General features: G+C 37.2%; 1 protein-coding gene across 1 annotated transcript in view; it reads left to right on the top strand.

Annotated features, from left to right (window-relative positions):
- LOC146170296 (E3 ubiquitin-protein ligase UBR4-like) overlaps positions 1-14,489 on the top strand; it is a 107,308-nt gene that overhangs the window by 61,289 nt on the left and 31,530 nt on the right. The window contains exons 71-86 of the mRNA XM_083388159.1: positions 617-755; positions 1,177-1,279; positions 1,754-1,959; positions 2,873-2,980; positions 3,337-3,474; positions 4,236-4,410; positions 5,215-5,333; positions 6,129-6,305; positions 7,109-7,240; positions 7,895-8,098; positions 8,707-8,908; positions 10,334-10,425; positions 11,029-11,161; positions 12,739-12,857; positions 13,190-13,344; positions 14,245-14,332. Coding sequence (XP_083244285.1) covers positions 617-755; positions 1,177-1,279; positions 1,754-1,959; positions 2,873-2,980; positions 3,337-3,474; positions 4,236-4,410; positions 5,215-5,333; positions 6,129-6,305; positions 7,109-7,240; positions 7,895-8,098; positions 8,707-8,908; positions 10,334-10,425; positions 11,029-11,161; positions 12,739-12,857; positions 13,190-13,344; positions 14,245-14,332 — 2,290 coding nt within the window. The remainder of the gene's footprint in view (positions 1-616; positions 756-1,176; positions 1,280-1,753; positions 1,960-2,872; positions 2,981-3,336; positions 3,475-4,235; positions 4,411-5,214; positions 5,334-6,128; positions 6,306-7,108; positions 7,241-7,894; positions 8,099-8,706; positions 8,909-10,333; positions 10,426-11,028; positions 11,162-12,738; positions 12,858-13,189; positions 13,345-14,244; positions 14,333-14,489) is intronic.

Below are 14,489 nucleotides of genomic sequence, written 5' to 3'. Positions count from 1 at the left end.
AATAGTATTTGAAGTTAGTTTATGTGTAGCTTAAGTATTGTGTTTAGAAGGTGAAATTAAAAAAACTATTTTTGTGTTCACCATGGAATTCATACTGTTTTTTTTTTTCGAAATATATTCAAAAAACGTCGAGCGATTTTAGGTCTCAAAGAATGGGTTAATTTTCAAAAATTATCTTATGATTTTTCGCTGCTAAATATGTTACTATAAACATTAGCTTAACAAATAGGTACAAATTTAGAGATAAATTATAATAGTTTTATTTAGGCATAATTTGCTTTAACTTTAATGAGTTTTAATTAAGGTTCGGTAATGTCCAAGAAAACAGACGCACATCTAAAATATCCAATATGAACGACAACGTGTAGAACTAACTTCTTAGTCACATTAACTGAAGATAATACAAACTGCTATCGAAACGTCTTAATCAAAATGATGTCGATCTACTCGACCTTTTGGCTTTCAAAATTATTATCATGCTACACTGCAGATCCGTGCATGTACCCAAGTGTAAAATTAACATGTCATGGTATACGCAAGCCTTAAAATTAACTTGTATAAAAACACGATTATGTGACAGGCCGAGGTTATAACACCAAAGTTTATTTTAATTTAGAAACACCAAAACGTCCAGTCAGCACCGCTTGTTGAATGGGATGTGGAAGCTGTGCTCTCAGGTGTCTTCCTACGGACAAAAAGCGTCGCAATTTATCGATCTGCTCGGATACCTCTCTATGAACATGGGACTCGACCAGGTAACCTGTCGTCTTAAATAGAAATGTTTACAAGCGGCGTTATTTTAGACTTGACTTTCTTTAGACACGCGTATTATCTTTTACTAAATTCGCTCAAAGGCTTGCTAAAATCAGTTGTAACCAACTACAAACATGTTCTGCTAATGACACGTTCTCGTTGTAAATTAAAAAATGTTTTAAGGGTCTGTCTTTCTTACCAAAATAAGTTATTTTATTTTTAAACTGAACTGAGCCGATCGAACATTTTATTGTTTTTATCAACCGCTCTATCGGTAGTCACTGTCGTTTTTCATTTAAAATGTCAGGGTAAAACTTTTATTTTATTGTTTCCTTCATACATAAGACGTATAGCTTTAGCCCCTGCTTACTTTGTTATTTGTTGTAAACACCCAATTTACTTTAATCAACCAATTTCTCACAGGAGACGGCCAAGAGTTTCACCGACGTAACCCTTCAAGTGCTGAGGACTCAAAACCGACTTCTTTCTAACCACCAGAACGCAATCTTGTACGGACAGCTCGCCAGTACGTATATTACTATTATTTTATTACTTCACTTATGCACACGCAATAATGTATATTACTATTATTTTATTACTTATTATTTTATTTGCAATAATGCCTCTGCAAAACGTTAAACTGTATTCTAAGTTTCTAATGGTATTTTGTTCACTCCAATACCCAACTGTTTCTCCTCCGAAATCGCAAGGAAATTCTGATCATAATAAGTCATCGTTGCTCCCCTTTGGTTTGGTATTTTTATTTTGGAAAGCGACGAAAAATGGGTGCGGGCGAGGTTTAAGAGGTTACCGTGTGGCACCAGGAGAAATTATTTATGGGGTTCTCAAAAAAAAATACCTGCTTTTTCAAAATCACTCAAATATGTCTCGCCCTGATGATACGCCACACCTCAGTGGTGTTGCATTCAAACTAAATCCCTTAAAAACAAAACCAAGTAAAACACTTCGCCTTAAACCTCACTCCTCTTGTATACTTAAGACTACGTGCAATTCGACGGCTTCTTCCTGGAGAGCAACCCTTGCCTGGTTTGCAATCAGCTCGAAGCACCACTCAGCAACATGAAGCTGGCCAACATTAAGTCTGACATGCGCTACACCACAACGCAGCAGATTGTCAAGCTGGTGGGCAGCTACGCCGTGCAGAAGGTCACTGTTAAGCTGACCGACATCAAGCGCACCAAGATGGTAAGGCAAATTTCGATAAACTGTTTGTTTTTAAGGGTATTTTTAGGTGATTGACGGTTCGAGTGTATATGGATGACTTACGACCGACTATTAAACATCTTGCATTTGGTCAGAAAATGTATTGGTTTATATAGAGCAAGGCTTTTCAACCTTTTTTTTTTACACCGTGCCCCTTTTAAAATTTTGAGTAATGAAAGGACCGCTATTTTATTCAACCTTTTGGAAAAAATTAAGAAAAAAGGTAATTTTAATTAGAAGACTGTTGTATACAGTAACCGGTAGTTAGAGTAAAGTACACTTAGAGATGATAAATTATTAAAAAATTTTTTTATGCCCCCTTGAAAAAGACTCATGGCCCCCAGGTTGGGAACCCCTGATATAGAGTGTTTGCGACATGTAGAAATTAAAATCCACTATATCGGTGGTTGTCAATTTTTTTTATCGGTGGTTGTCAATTTTTTTTTTAAGTTTTCCACCTAGAAACCTATTATATTTTAGTACTAAAAAATAGGATCATGTAAAAAAGCGCATTCATTATTTACATGTTCTGTGCCAAATTAGGTTATTATTTAGCAAAAATTTGAAAAAAAAAACACTGACGGTAAACAACCCATTCAATTATATGATGTGAAATTAAATAAATGCATTAGTGTTACATTCCCCCCGTTTAAGAAGCTCTGCATTAGATCTAACTCTAAGAAGTTTACATCGGATGTTAGTCGAGCAAATACTAGTGCTAATGTTTAAGTATACCACAAGCACCGACGCTAAAACTCTGGAGAAATTTATCCCGCCTGTATTTTTTGAAGGGATAAACGATTTTTCCCACACGGATTCTTAGAGTTCTTGGCTACGACAAGTGTGTTTATGTTTATACGTATTACCCACGTAATATAATGAATTTGTTGCCCAGATCCGCACCGCTGTGCTTTATTACAACAACAAGCGAGTCCCTGCAATCGTTGATCTCAAGAACAATCCTTCAATGTGGCATAAGGCAAAGTCCATCACCGTGCCACAGGTAACAAAGCGTTAAAAACAAGCAGCGGTTTTGCTCTTAAATCCTTAGTGTTCGCGGCACCCTTGCTCGTATTTTTGCTGAGTGGTTAACTGTAACGTTACAATAAACGAGATTAAAACAACACATTAACTGTGTAACAAGGTTGATAACACCTTTTAAATGATGTCGCTATCATACACAAACAATTATATCAAGAAGCTTACCAGTAGAGCAAAAATTGAAATCGTAAAGTATTTGAAATATCTCTCGGCACCCTTGAGCGTTTAAAAGTGGCACCCTAGAGTGCCGCGGCAACCCGGTTAAGAACCTCTGTGTTAAGAGCATTATAACTTAAAATTCTCTCATATTTCACCCAGGGTGAACCTGAAATCCGCTTCGACCTTCCTCTTCCTGTTGTGGCCACGAACCTGATGCTGGAATTCACCGACTTCTACGAAAACGTGTCGGCTTCGATCGAGACTCTACAGTGCCCGAGGTGCAGCGCGTCTGTACAGGTGAGGGTTGTGTTTCCTAGTTGGTTGGTTGAACCGTTCATTGCAAATTTTTGTCCGTTTTTTATGGTCTCGTCGTCTAAGTCGTTTTGAAATGACTGAAGTCCCAGCCCAAGTCATTAATTGACGAAGTGAATTCCCAATCAATTCATTAAGATAGCAAGTCAACTTCAAGTCAAGTCATTTACATAAAAGTAAAAAGTTTAACTGAAAACGTATAAATTTTTTGTTAATATTAAATGAAAACACTTAAATTTAATTTAAGTTGTTTTACACCCAACTGCCAACAATCGGCTAGGGAAAAAAATTTAATTAACAACTAGACGTGGAAAAAACAAAATTTAAACTTAGAAGACAGTTCATTGCGATTTAAACAAATGTAGGTTGATTTAAAAAAAATTACACTCTTTTTGATATTTTTCACCTAAGATTTAACCCGAGCTGTGCTTCGTTGGGTATACGAACAAAGTCACGGTATGACCAGCCTTATTGTTACCGCACTATTGAATGTGTAGGACTTTGATCATGTGAATTTTTTTTTATTTATCCTTACAGATCATTTATATAGTCAGCGATTTACGCAATGCATTCGCCTTCAGTCTTAATAATTATATATTAACTAATGGCTAAAAAATACCACGTTACTTACAGGCTAACTCTATAGCACCTGCAATTACCGCTTTCTACTTTGGAAAATTTTTGTAATTAAAATAAATTACCCAAACATATAAACTAATCGCTAAAAAATACCACGTTACTTTCAGGCTAACCCGGGCATCTGCAGCAACTGCGGTGAGAACGTGTTCCAGTGCCACAAATGCCGCAGCATCAACTACGATGAGAAGGACCCATTCCTCTGCAACGTTTGCGGATTCTCAAAGTACGCAAAGTTCGACGTGACCGTCACCGCCAAGCAGTGCTGCGCTGTTGATTCCATAGGTGGGAAGTTTTTTACTTTTGTCGTTGAATATAATTCTTACAGCCCAAGGTATGTGTAAAATAAGTGTAGTTAAAAACCTTTCTTTAAATATTTTTTTTGTTGACTAAGCATTTATACTGTTTTGTTTTCGAGATTCAAGTTTAGGTCTTTGAAAGGCTTTTTTTTGGTATTTTGAAAGGCTTTTTTTTTGGTATTTTGAAAGGCTTTTTTTTTGGTATTTTGAAAGGCTTTTTTTTTGGTATTTTGAAATGCTTTGCTTGAAAGGCTTTTCCTTTGTTTTTGAATGTCCAGCAATACTGCTTTCTGATACGATACTATACAACAAGTTTTAAAATCGAGAATTGAAGATTTTAAACGTGCAAATCGTGGTGTTTGAAGTTATTTCAGCCACCGTTGTACCGAATATTATATTCTTACTTTGGGCTGTTAATTTTGCGAGTTAAAGTAATTTACAATTGCCTTACATTGCATCGCAGACTACGGCAAAAAATTCTTTATCATAACAAATATCGGCTTCAAACGAATAACACTACAAACACACTTCAAGTCCTCTTACAAACCGGCAAATCTTCCTAAACTATACGGCTTGGCAAAGCAACGTTTTAAAGCCAGACAACGGTATTATCGTGCATTCTATTCACATTAGGATAATCAGGTGGCGCTATATATAAAGACAATTTGTATTGTAATGTCGACAAGCTTTCGCACTACCATGCTTCATTAGGTCAAAGTTGAAACCTATTCAACTTGGTAAACTTCTAAAACTGACTGGATCGTGGCGAAAATCTGTGCTTTATCTGCAGAAAACGAGGAAGACCGAAAGAAGATGGTTGCGAGTGTTGTGGCTCTGCTGGAGAAAGCAGACGCTGTCTACAACCAACTCAACGCACACAAGCCCCAGCTTGAAGCACTGCTCTTGCAGGTGAGATAACCTTTGAAAGACATTTACCTCACAAAGCTTGCAAATAATATTCCAGAAACGAATTTGTTTTATACCTTATTTGTTGTATAGTGTGAGCCGTTGTTTTAAAATAATAGACTTGAAGTTGAAAAAGGATGAAATTTGCGCATTTAAATTATCTTGGTTTATCTCGTATCGCGAAGATGTTTCAAAGTTAACGTGGCAATTTATTGGACAACGAAAAAAACCCGACGTTTTTGAGAAAACTGGCTATTTGGAGGGATTGTTTAAGTCCAAGGTTTTAAAACTCGTTTAAATCTTCCAAGGTCGTCGAACAATATTCCTGTTTTGGACTCTAATTTTAACCGCGTTAGTAAAATAATTGTATTATTCCCTAATATGTGCATTCTATTTAATTGCATTAATTTATTATGATTGGGCACTAGATTATCGCTTCTCCAACTATATTTTAAAACTTACTAAATATTTTAAAAAAATGATTCCTTTTTGTGAATATTTGGCCATTTAGCTGATGGGAATCAATATCTTGTTATAAGCCATTGTATCGAATAATGTGCTAAATTTTTTTTGTTGTGTTTCTAAACTCTTTCGCGCTTTGCTCGCTTAAACCTAACTTCCTTCATATTGGAGCACGAGTTCGTTCGAGATGGTTTTTTTTAACATTATTTGTTTTATGACGTCATTCGATTTGTTGGTGCCGGGGGTTTCACAATTTTACACAATTCTCGTAGCAACGTTTTCTCGCAAAAAAATGTTCTCCGGATGACGTTGTTTGATAAAATTGCCCTTTTTCAGATTTCTCACATTTCGTCTGATTCCCCTACGACCTCTGAACCCGGGCCACTGACCCGTAGCGGAGCGGTCAAAGGTCAGGCGCAAAAGCCGATCGGACTGGGGGGCGCCGTTCCGTTAGGTGTCGCCACCACCCCAGTGAGCAGTAGCATCCAACAGCTGGCCAAGAAATATTGCCAGGTGAGAAACTCGCGATTCCATATTATTCGCTTAGAACGAATGTTGAAGGTGATTTGCACTTAACTCGCCATATCTTTTGTAAAAATGGCAGGCTGGTCAAAATATTTTTTTAGGATTTTTGTCTTAATTTTGTAAATTTTTTTAGAAAGCGGTGCAATCTTGATATATAGATCTAGGTAAGAGTCGCTATTAACTCGTTATTCCATATTATTCGCTTAGAACGATTTCCCGTTGAAGGTGTTTTTACCTACGTCTCGATATTATATTGTAAAAACGACAGGCCGTCAAGTTATTTTTTTAAGATTGTGTCCTAATTTTGTAAGTTTTTTTTGGAAGCGATGCCAACTCGATATAGCTAAATGCATTTGTTTGATACCTTAAGCACCTTTTCCTACGGGCGTGAGTTCGAATCTCAACCTAGCACGACCTCTACGACTGATTTTTTTAGGAATGATTTTAATACAAGAAATATTCATATGGCCGTCGCAATAGAAGTATGCTTAAACAACTTATTGATGTAATAGGAATATCAAAACCGATTAAAAAATTAGGTATGACACTTTCAAATTTTCGATCATTTTTTATAGCGTTTTATAGTGAAAGACTCGTGTTTTGTGAATAGGAACATTTTAAGGCACATCAAAGCTATAAATCCGAAAAGATAATAAATAAGTTATCGGTTCAAACGTTTCAAGTCGTTCATTCACGTTGGGCAACGTTTCAACATTTTCGGCCATATTCCGTGAACCCTTAAAACAAAATACCGAAACCTAACTGAACGCGGTAATTTGCTCCTGGTATAGGAATGCAGGTCCCAGTTCGAGGAGCTGACCACACTGATGAGGACTGTGCTCGCGTCCAGGAGTGAGATAGTGGATTACGACAGGAGACAGAGATCGGCCATCAGCGGCAACAACACTGACTCTTCGAACAGGGTAGGTCACTTGCGCTAACATAAGGCATTTCGCGAATAAAAGGACTTAACTGATTTTGAGATAACTCTGCCTTGTTGTTGTAACCAATAACCATCGTTATGTTTATTAACTACTGAGTGTAGTTATTAACTTTCAATGATAGCAGAGGATGACTGTACTTGATATGGTAGGCGTTTTTGTGCTTACAGGTTGTTGTATGAAAGGGTTAATGATTTTATATTATCAGTTTTAATAAAAATTATAATGTTAACCTTGGTGTATCGCGCAAGGGACTTTTTTATACACATCTTGTTTTGCTCAAGGTACTTATATGGCAGTCATTTTTCGATACATTTGAAATACATTTTTCTCATTTGAAAGAAAAAAATCGTTGAAGCATGTAAACCCTAAAAAACACAACTTCAGTACTAAAGCTTTTTTTAATATAGGTGTGGCTTGTATCTGTAATGTACGAGGAAGTCGTTTTTTTATTTTATTAAATACTTTACGTAACTTAAAAACATAGTTTGTAGATTATATTTTGTCGTTTTTATCGTTAAGCATAGCCAATAGCCATTCAAAGCGATTGTTGAAAAACATGTGTTGTGCTTTTAACGTGCGCCCAGAAACCCTAACATAATCCATTAAAAAATCCCCTTTTCAACCCCCTAACAGCACGTACCCACTTTCTCTTGGGGTTGGAGCCAGAGCGCCCCCGACTGCTACGGATGCGCTTCAGCGAGTGCTCAGCAGTGCGTGACGCTCCTGCGCGTTCTCTCGACCAATCAGCACGCAAAGCCGCTCCTCGTGGAAAGCGGCATTGTACGTGAGCTTGTCATGTACAACCTGCGCAGAGGAACACCAAAGAGCAGAGCACAGGTTAGTTCGGGGTTTCTTAACCCATAGTCGGGGCTCAAAATTTGGACTCTGTTTGTTTGGTTGGGCCGCCGTTTCTGGAACCGCCAGACTATCGACTACGATCACGCAGTCATCACTTTTGCTGAGCCATCCAGCCAATGTAATTCAATTGTGGAACGCTGCTTGCTAGTTTAACTAGATTTGAGGGTATTCAACATTACTGTAATGACTTAAGTCAATGGCTTGCCACCAGGGAATCGAACTTAGACTTTACCCGAGTCCGACGTGCGCATGCGTATAGTACCAAATTTTTAATTTGAAATTGGCGCCAACTGTAAAAAGGCGGAATAGCATATGGTGGATATTTTCCAACAAGTAGTCTTTCCTCGGACTCAAGTCTCGAGTTCGCAGTCCTGGCTAAAACTGCAACCTCCCCTGTTTCCCCGCCAACAGGTTCGCAGCGTTAACCCACAATACGTGGTCGAAAACGATTCCATCGTATGCGATTTCACCTTTTACAATTAACAGTTTAAGACCTTATCAGTTTCGAAATTGGTACTGCGCATGCGCACGTCCGACTGCACAGCCCTGGCTGGATCCTCAAACTTCCCTGTTTTAACTACCCACAGGTTCGCAGCCTTATCAGCCAGCTGATCACCAACAACCCCGAGGCTTCACATCAACTTAACGACCTGCTGTTGTCACGCATCACCGGCGCCATCAATCACCATGGCGACGAGCTGCCGCCTTCCGCCGTGGCTTGCGAAATGCAACTTCTCACCGCAACCGTCAACGTCAAGGACCAGCTGTGGCAGCTCAGGCTCAGAGCAGGTACAGTCCCTTGTAGGAATGTCCGATAGTATCGGATCGAAACCGATACCCGATCAGGACTACTCAACTATTTTTTAACAAAGGTCCAGTTACAAAAGTATAAAATTTTCTTGGGTCTGTTATAACTCTCATGAAATTATTTACAGTCATACAAAGTGTAATGCGGTATAAGTTATGCCTTTCGCTTCAACTGAGAATTCTGTCATGCCGTTACTATAGAAAGGGGTTTTCAATGAACAGCAGCAATTGTTTGCCAAGAAAAACTCCTCAAATCACATTGCTAAGTAAATACTGAGACAAATAAGATCCGTATTGAACACTGAAGAGGTCGCATATGCCAAGTGGTGGTATCGGTATTTGATTGCCGATGCATCACTCAGCTTTCGAAATTCCCTAGGAGATTATCATAAAGTTCGCAGCTTTCTGTAAAAAAAATTGTCAAGGTATAATAAAATATTTTAAATAAAAAATAATGAAACAATAATATGTCTGATCTGGCACGAAAACGACGTTTCAAATGTTACCAAATAAACAAAACTAATTATTCTTTCAAAGTATTATTACACGTTACCCTATGCCAAGTGGTGGTATCGGCATTCGTCCGATACTAGAACGGTATCGGTGCCGATCCGATACTAAATTAACGATTTCGGACACGATTTGCGTTCCAATGCAGCGGTTCAATCTAGAAATGTAAATTTATAAAAAAAATAGAAGGCTAACAATAGGAGATAACCGAACTGTTTAACGTTAAATTTAATTTTGACGTAATAAACTGGCAAAATTACCCATAAACGTTTCAATTTTATTTATTTTGCTAGGTTGACCTTAATAATGACGTCATTGGTTTAAGTGGCGACTACTTTTTGACATCTCTAGCCAATCCACCCCTAATCGCTTTTCTAATTTGAAGAGACTGTTGTTTTAGACTTTTTTATATTAAAGATTCTATTGTAGAAACTTCTCTGTAATAAAACAATCTTAAATTTACCGACCTGCTTAATGGTCAATTTTAGCTTAATAATCTGGCAAAATTACCTTCGAACATTTCAATTTCATACAGTTTGCTTGGTTGGCCTTAATAATGACGTCATTTGCTATCGGATCGGAATCAAATATCAAGTATCGGACACTTCTAGTCCATTGTTTAGTGGTATGAACACTTCTGCAAATAAAACATTTTGCAAAACTCGTATTTGGCAAAATAGCCTAACAAAGCATCCCAACAACACCTTGTTGACATTTTTATCAAATCGTTTTACATAAAGTTTCGACTACTTTTGACATCCCGGATCAATCTCAACCCTAATCGCTTTTTTATTTTGTAGAGACTGTTGTGAAATGACTTTTTTATTTTAATGATTCTATTGTAGAAAGTCTTCTGTATTGAAATAATTTAAAACTATCGATATTTTTTGGTTTTAGTTATGCAGCTCTTCCAAATGTCGTTGAAGAAGAAATCACCTGCAGTTGTTGAAAATGTCACACTTCCCTGCGTTCATATGCTCAGGAAATTGGTAGGTGGTTGAATAACACTGAGCAAAATACCGGTATACAGTGGACCATTGGTCTTAGGCGTATCGTCACCCAGATCCAGGAAATCAAAAGTGTATATTGTTTGCATAGTTGTCATTTCCCCAACGACAAAATATTTATGATATTTGCATAAATAACATGGTAGCCACCTACATATTCTGTTGCTGCCAGGCATTGTACCAAAGTACCAACGTTTTGACCACCTATCTCCTTAAGGGCATTGCTATTGCAACTGGGCGAAACAAATATTTAGAAGTCAAACAATAAATAAAAGAGCACGGTTATGGTAGCCACCTTCCTGAGATTTTTGATTTCGTATAAACTAACAAATTGTGTCCTTGCCTTCGGCCAACAGATTGATTCACTAAAATAGCTCTAAATATGATAAAATTACAAGCGTCATTTTTAATTTATGTGCACGAACCAAATATCAAATTTAAAATGCTTAATTTATAAGCCTATTTTAAAATATGTGTTTCTTAGCGTACTTTTAGTTTTTAAACTCATTTTTAATTTTTTTTCACCCATTTTTATTTTTTTTAACTAATTTTATTATTATTGAAACTTAAGCTCATCTCGTTTAGGTGGCGCCCGAGGGCAAGGAGGCAGCGACCTCTAGTGCCGAGCCTAACATCGCAGTGGAGACAAAACAATGGATGAGCGGAGAGTCCGAACACAGCTACGAGGCTTGGACGAAGCGACGCGGACATGACAAGAGTAAGTTTATGGCGATGGTTCTCAACCGGATGCCGCTGCACTATAGGGTGCCATTTTTAACGCTCAAGGGTGCCGAGAGATATTTCAAATTAATTATGATTTCAATTTTTGCTCTATTGGTAAGCTTTTTAAAACAATTTTTTGTGTATGATGAAATCCAAAAAAATTAAAAATTAAAAAGTTTTTTTTTGAAATTTGTTGGACAGGTAATGTGCAGTTTCAATCTCGTTTATTGTAACGAAACACTCATCAAAAATATGAGCAAGGGTGCCGCGAACTATTTTTAATTTCTGTAGGGTGCCGCAAGCCTAAAAAGGCTGCGAAACATTGTTTTAGCCATCGTGTTTTTATTTTATCTTTTTTTAACAGGTTTAAAGACGAGACTTAAATGAACATTATTGTTAATTCTTTGTAAATAGTCGTATTGCCTAATGCTAGATTTGGTAATCAGGTGGCACTATATAACGACAAATTGCAATAAAATCTTTCTACTTTGACCTGATGTTTCTACTTACTTTTTTTTTTTACCTGAAGCACGGTTGTGCAAACGCTTGTCAAGTTTTCAATATAATTTGCCGTTATATAGTGCTACCTAATTACCCTGGTAAAGTAGTTAAATGCCCCTTTTGAGCAACAAAAGGCGAGTCTTTTGGCGCCAACACTTCTATTTTCCTGTGCTTACCCAGATGCTATTGATTATTATGAATTAATTATGCCATTGGCAAACTTTTGTACTTTATCAAGGGCCCTTTTCTTGTGGCGGATTTCTTTCTAACTAATATATTCTTAACCAAATGCCGCGCTACCCTCGTCATGAGAACTTTGTTTTGTGTTCTTGCTGACAGAAAAGGCGGCAAAAATCAACTCGCGTCGCAAGGTGTCGCTCTATGTCCGATTTTTTAATCTTGAGCGGGGCGTTACCCTTACGGCGCGAAACACTTAAAAAATAGAAATAGCACAGTAAAAAATAGAAATAGAACAATGACTTCAGTTTGGAATGACTTTTTGAATATTTCAGGGTCCGAGATAGGCTATTGGACTTCGTTAACTTTTCTGATACAAAATTACCTGTCCTAGTCGAAATGTTCAAACTAAGACTCAAACAATAAAAAGCCTCTACTTTTGAATTTCCACAATTACCTCCCCTTCACTTGTGTAAGCAATTTATGTGTTTTATCTTTATCAGCCGTATTAAATTTTTGGAAAAGGGATAATACTTATCAAAACATATAGGTTTGATACGCGACCCGGTTTAGTGATTGTCCCTTTCAATACAAAACTTCACCATCTAAGCTTTGATGGTTTAACTTGGTTTCCGCAAAATCTTTAAATGTCTTTAAATCTTTAAAAGTCTCTGAGATGATTTGTGTATTTAAAAGTTTTTGAAAATCCCTTTGTTCTTTGTATACACATAGAATTTATTTTATGTCCAGCTTAAATTATGTGTTTATTGTATTGACCATGGCATTTCTACTGTTTTGTTTTCTAATGTGCCCCCTTTGTTACAAAACGTCGTTTTTAGGCCCCGAATGTCGCTTCCGTATAGTTTTACAAATTTCTTGATTTTTCTCGTCCAGAAACGCCGCCAGTCGAACAGGAGGAAAGCGCAAACGACAAACAAACCGTCAGACGCCGTTTCTTGCAGGAAAAGTTCTTCGACAAGTGGAAAAAGTTCGTCCTCGTCAAAAAGAACCAAGTGCGTGTTTCTCTATACTAACCGTTTTGAACTTATTTTTTTACGCTCTTATTTCAAATTCGGCGCAATATTTCGGTGTAATTTTTTTAACTGACATAAAGTTTGGCCCATGAGTAGTTTATTTTAATAGGTCCCGGAAGACTAGTATAAATTGCCCAAAAAATACAGGCTTTGTTTTTTATCTTTGATAACAAGAAAATACCGTTTTTTTGTTGACAGTGCTGTAATCATATCTCCGTAAAAAAAACTCACTAGTAAGAGCCGGTTGGATAAACAGCAGCTGAGTAAAGAAATAACTTACAACCAATTGAACCCCTTTACCTTTACCCCAGGCCCCCCAGGAGATGCACCTGTCCCGGCATCCATTCCTCCGAACCATGCTTTTCTGCCCCACATCACGTTCCATCCGCCAGGCGGCGTGCGCGGTCGTCACCAGTCTGGCCAAGAACACGACCAGAAAACCACAAGTCCTCGACCTTCTTACCAGGTATGAGATTGGCCGATGCTGAAGCAAAATAAATATGCTGTTGCGCTACCAGTCATAGTATACTAAAAATTAGTTTTTCTTTTTATGCGTTGTTTTTTGTCTGATGTTTTTGTTCTGCTAAATTGAACGAGACTAGTATGCGTGAAAAGTATTCAAGGACACCAGTTGTTCTTTTTTTTTATTCCTTCGGTTTTAGGTGTTTTTTTCCAAAGGTTGGAGTGGCTGGTATGAAAGGTTTGCTTTAAAAGTTTACTAATATGTTAAACTTATTCAGATTTTTATTTAAGTCTCTAGTTTTGCATCTCTAAAACATTCATTTTTTTAATTTATTATTTTTATTTTTTATGAACTAAAAAACTAAATCAGTCAATATCATTTTAATCTCGTTTAGAAAAAGAGAACTTGGTCGTTTTTGAAAAAGAGAACTTAACAAATGCCGCGCTACCCTCGTCGTAAGAACTCGGTTTGTGTTCTTGATGACAGAAAAGGCGGCAAAAATCATAATCGCGCCGCAAGGTGTCGCTCTATCTACGATTTTTTAATCTTGAGTGGGACATTACCCTTAAGGCGCGAAACACTTCCTTAAAGGCCCAACAATTTGTTTAAAAACGACTTGAGGTTGGAATAGATTTTCGAGTATTCCAGTAGCCTAAAATTGGCTCCTGCTTCAACTTTGCCAAAACATTTTTATTCAATTTAGTCAAGAAAAACCGGACATCCCTGAACAACTTAAAATATCTCATTACTAAATTTATTCGAAAGTTGGGCTTTCGTGTTCGATGTTTCAAGTCTTTTTCCAAACCTTGCTTTACGCGAAAACGTTTATATTCAAGTTGAACCAGTGAATTTTTAAAGACTCTATTACCGTTAATTTTGCGTCAAAACTACCTACTTTTCCAGTTACCTGGACGAGCTTGGAAATGCGGGGGAAGCAGCTTCCGAGTTCTTAAAGCTCTATCAAGACCAGATTCAACCAAAGCAATGGAGGGTTAGTGTACACAAATCGACTAATAAAAGAACTGCAATTTTGAACAGAAACGGTTAAATCTTCGTTTTTGACGTTTTTCAGCCACGGGACACTTCATGCATTAAAATAATTGTACGGAACACTAAACGAAAGTTGATAAATAATAATGCATTAAAAC

This window comes from Ascidiella aspersa, chromosome 1 (assembly GCF_963924565.1).
Source record: "Ascidiella aspersa chromosome 1, kaAscAspe10.2, whole genome shotgun sequence".
Taxonomy (NCBI): domain Eukaryota; kingdom Metazoa; phylum Chordata; class Ascidiacea; order Phlebobranchia; family Ascidiidae; genus Ascidiella; species Ascidiella aspersa.
Note: the sequence above shows the minus strand (reverse complement) of the source record. Positions and strands in the feature narration are given on the sequence as shown.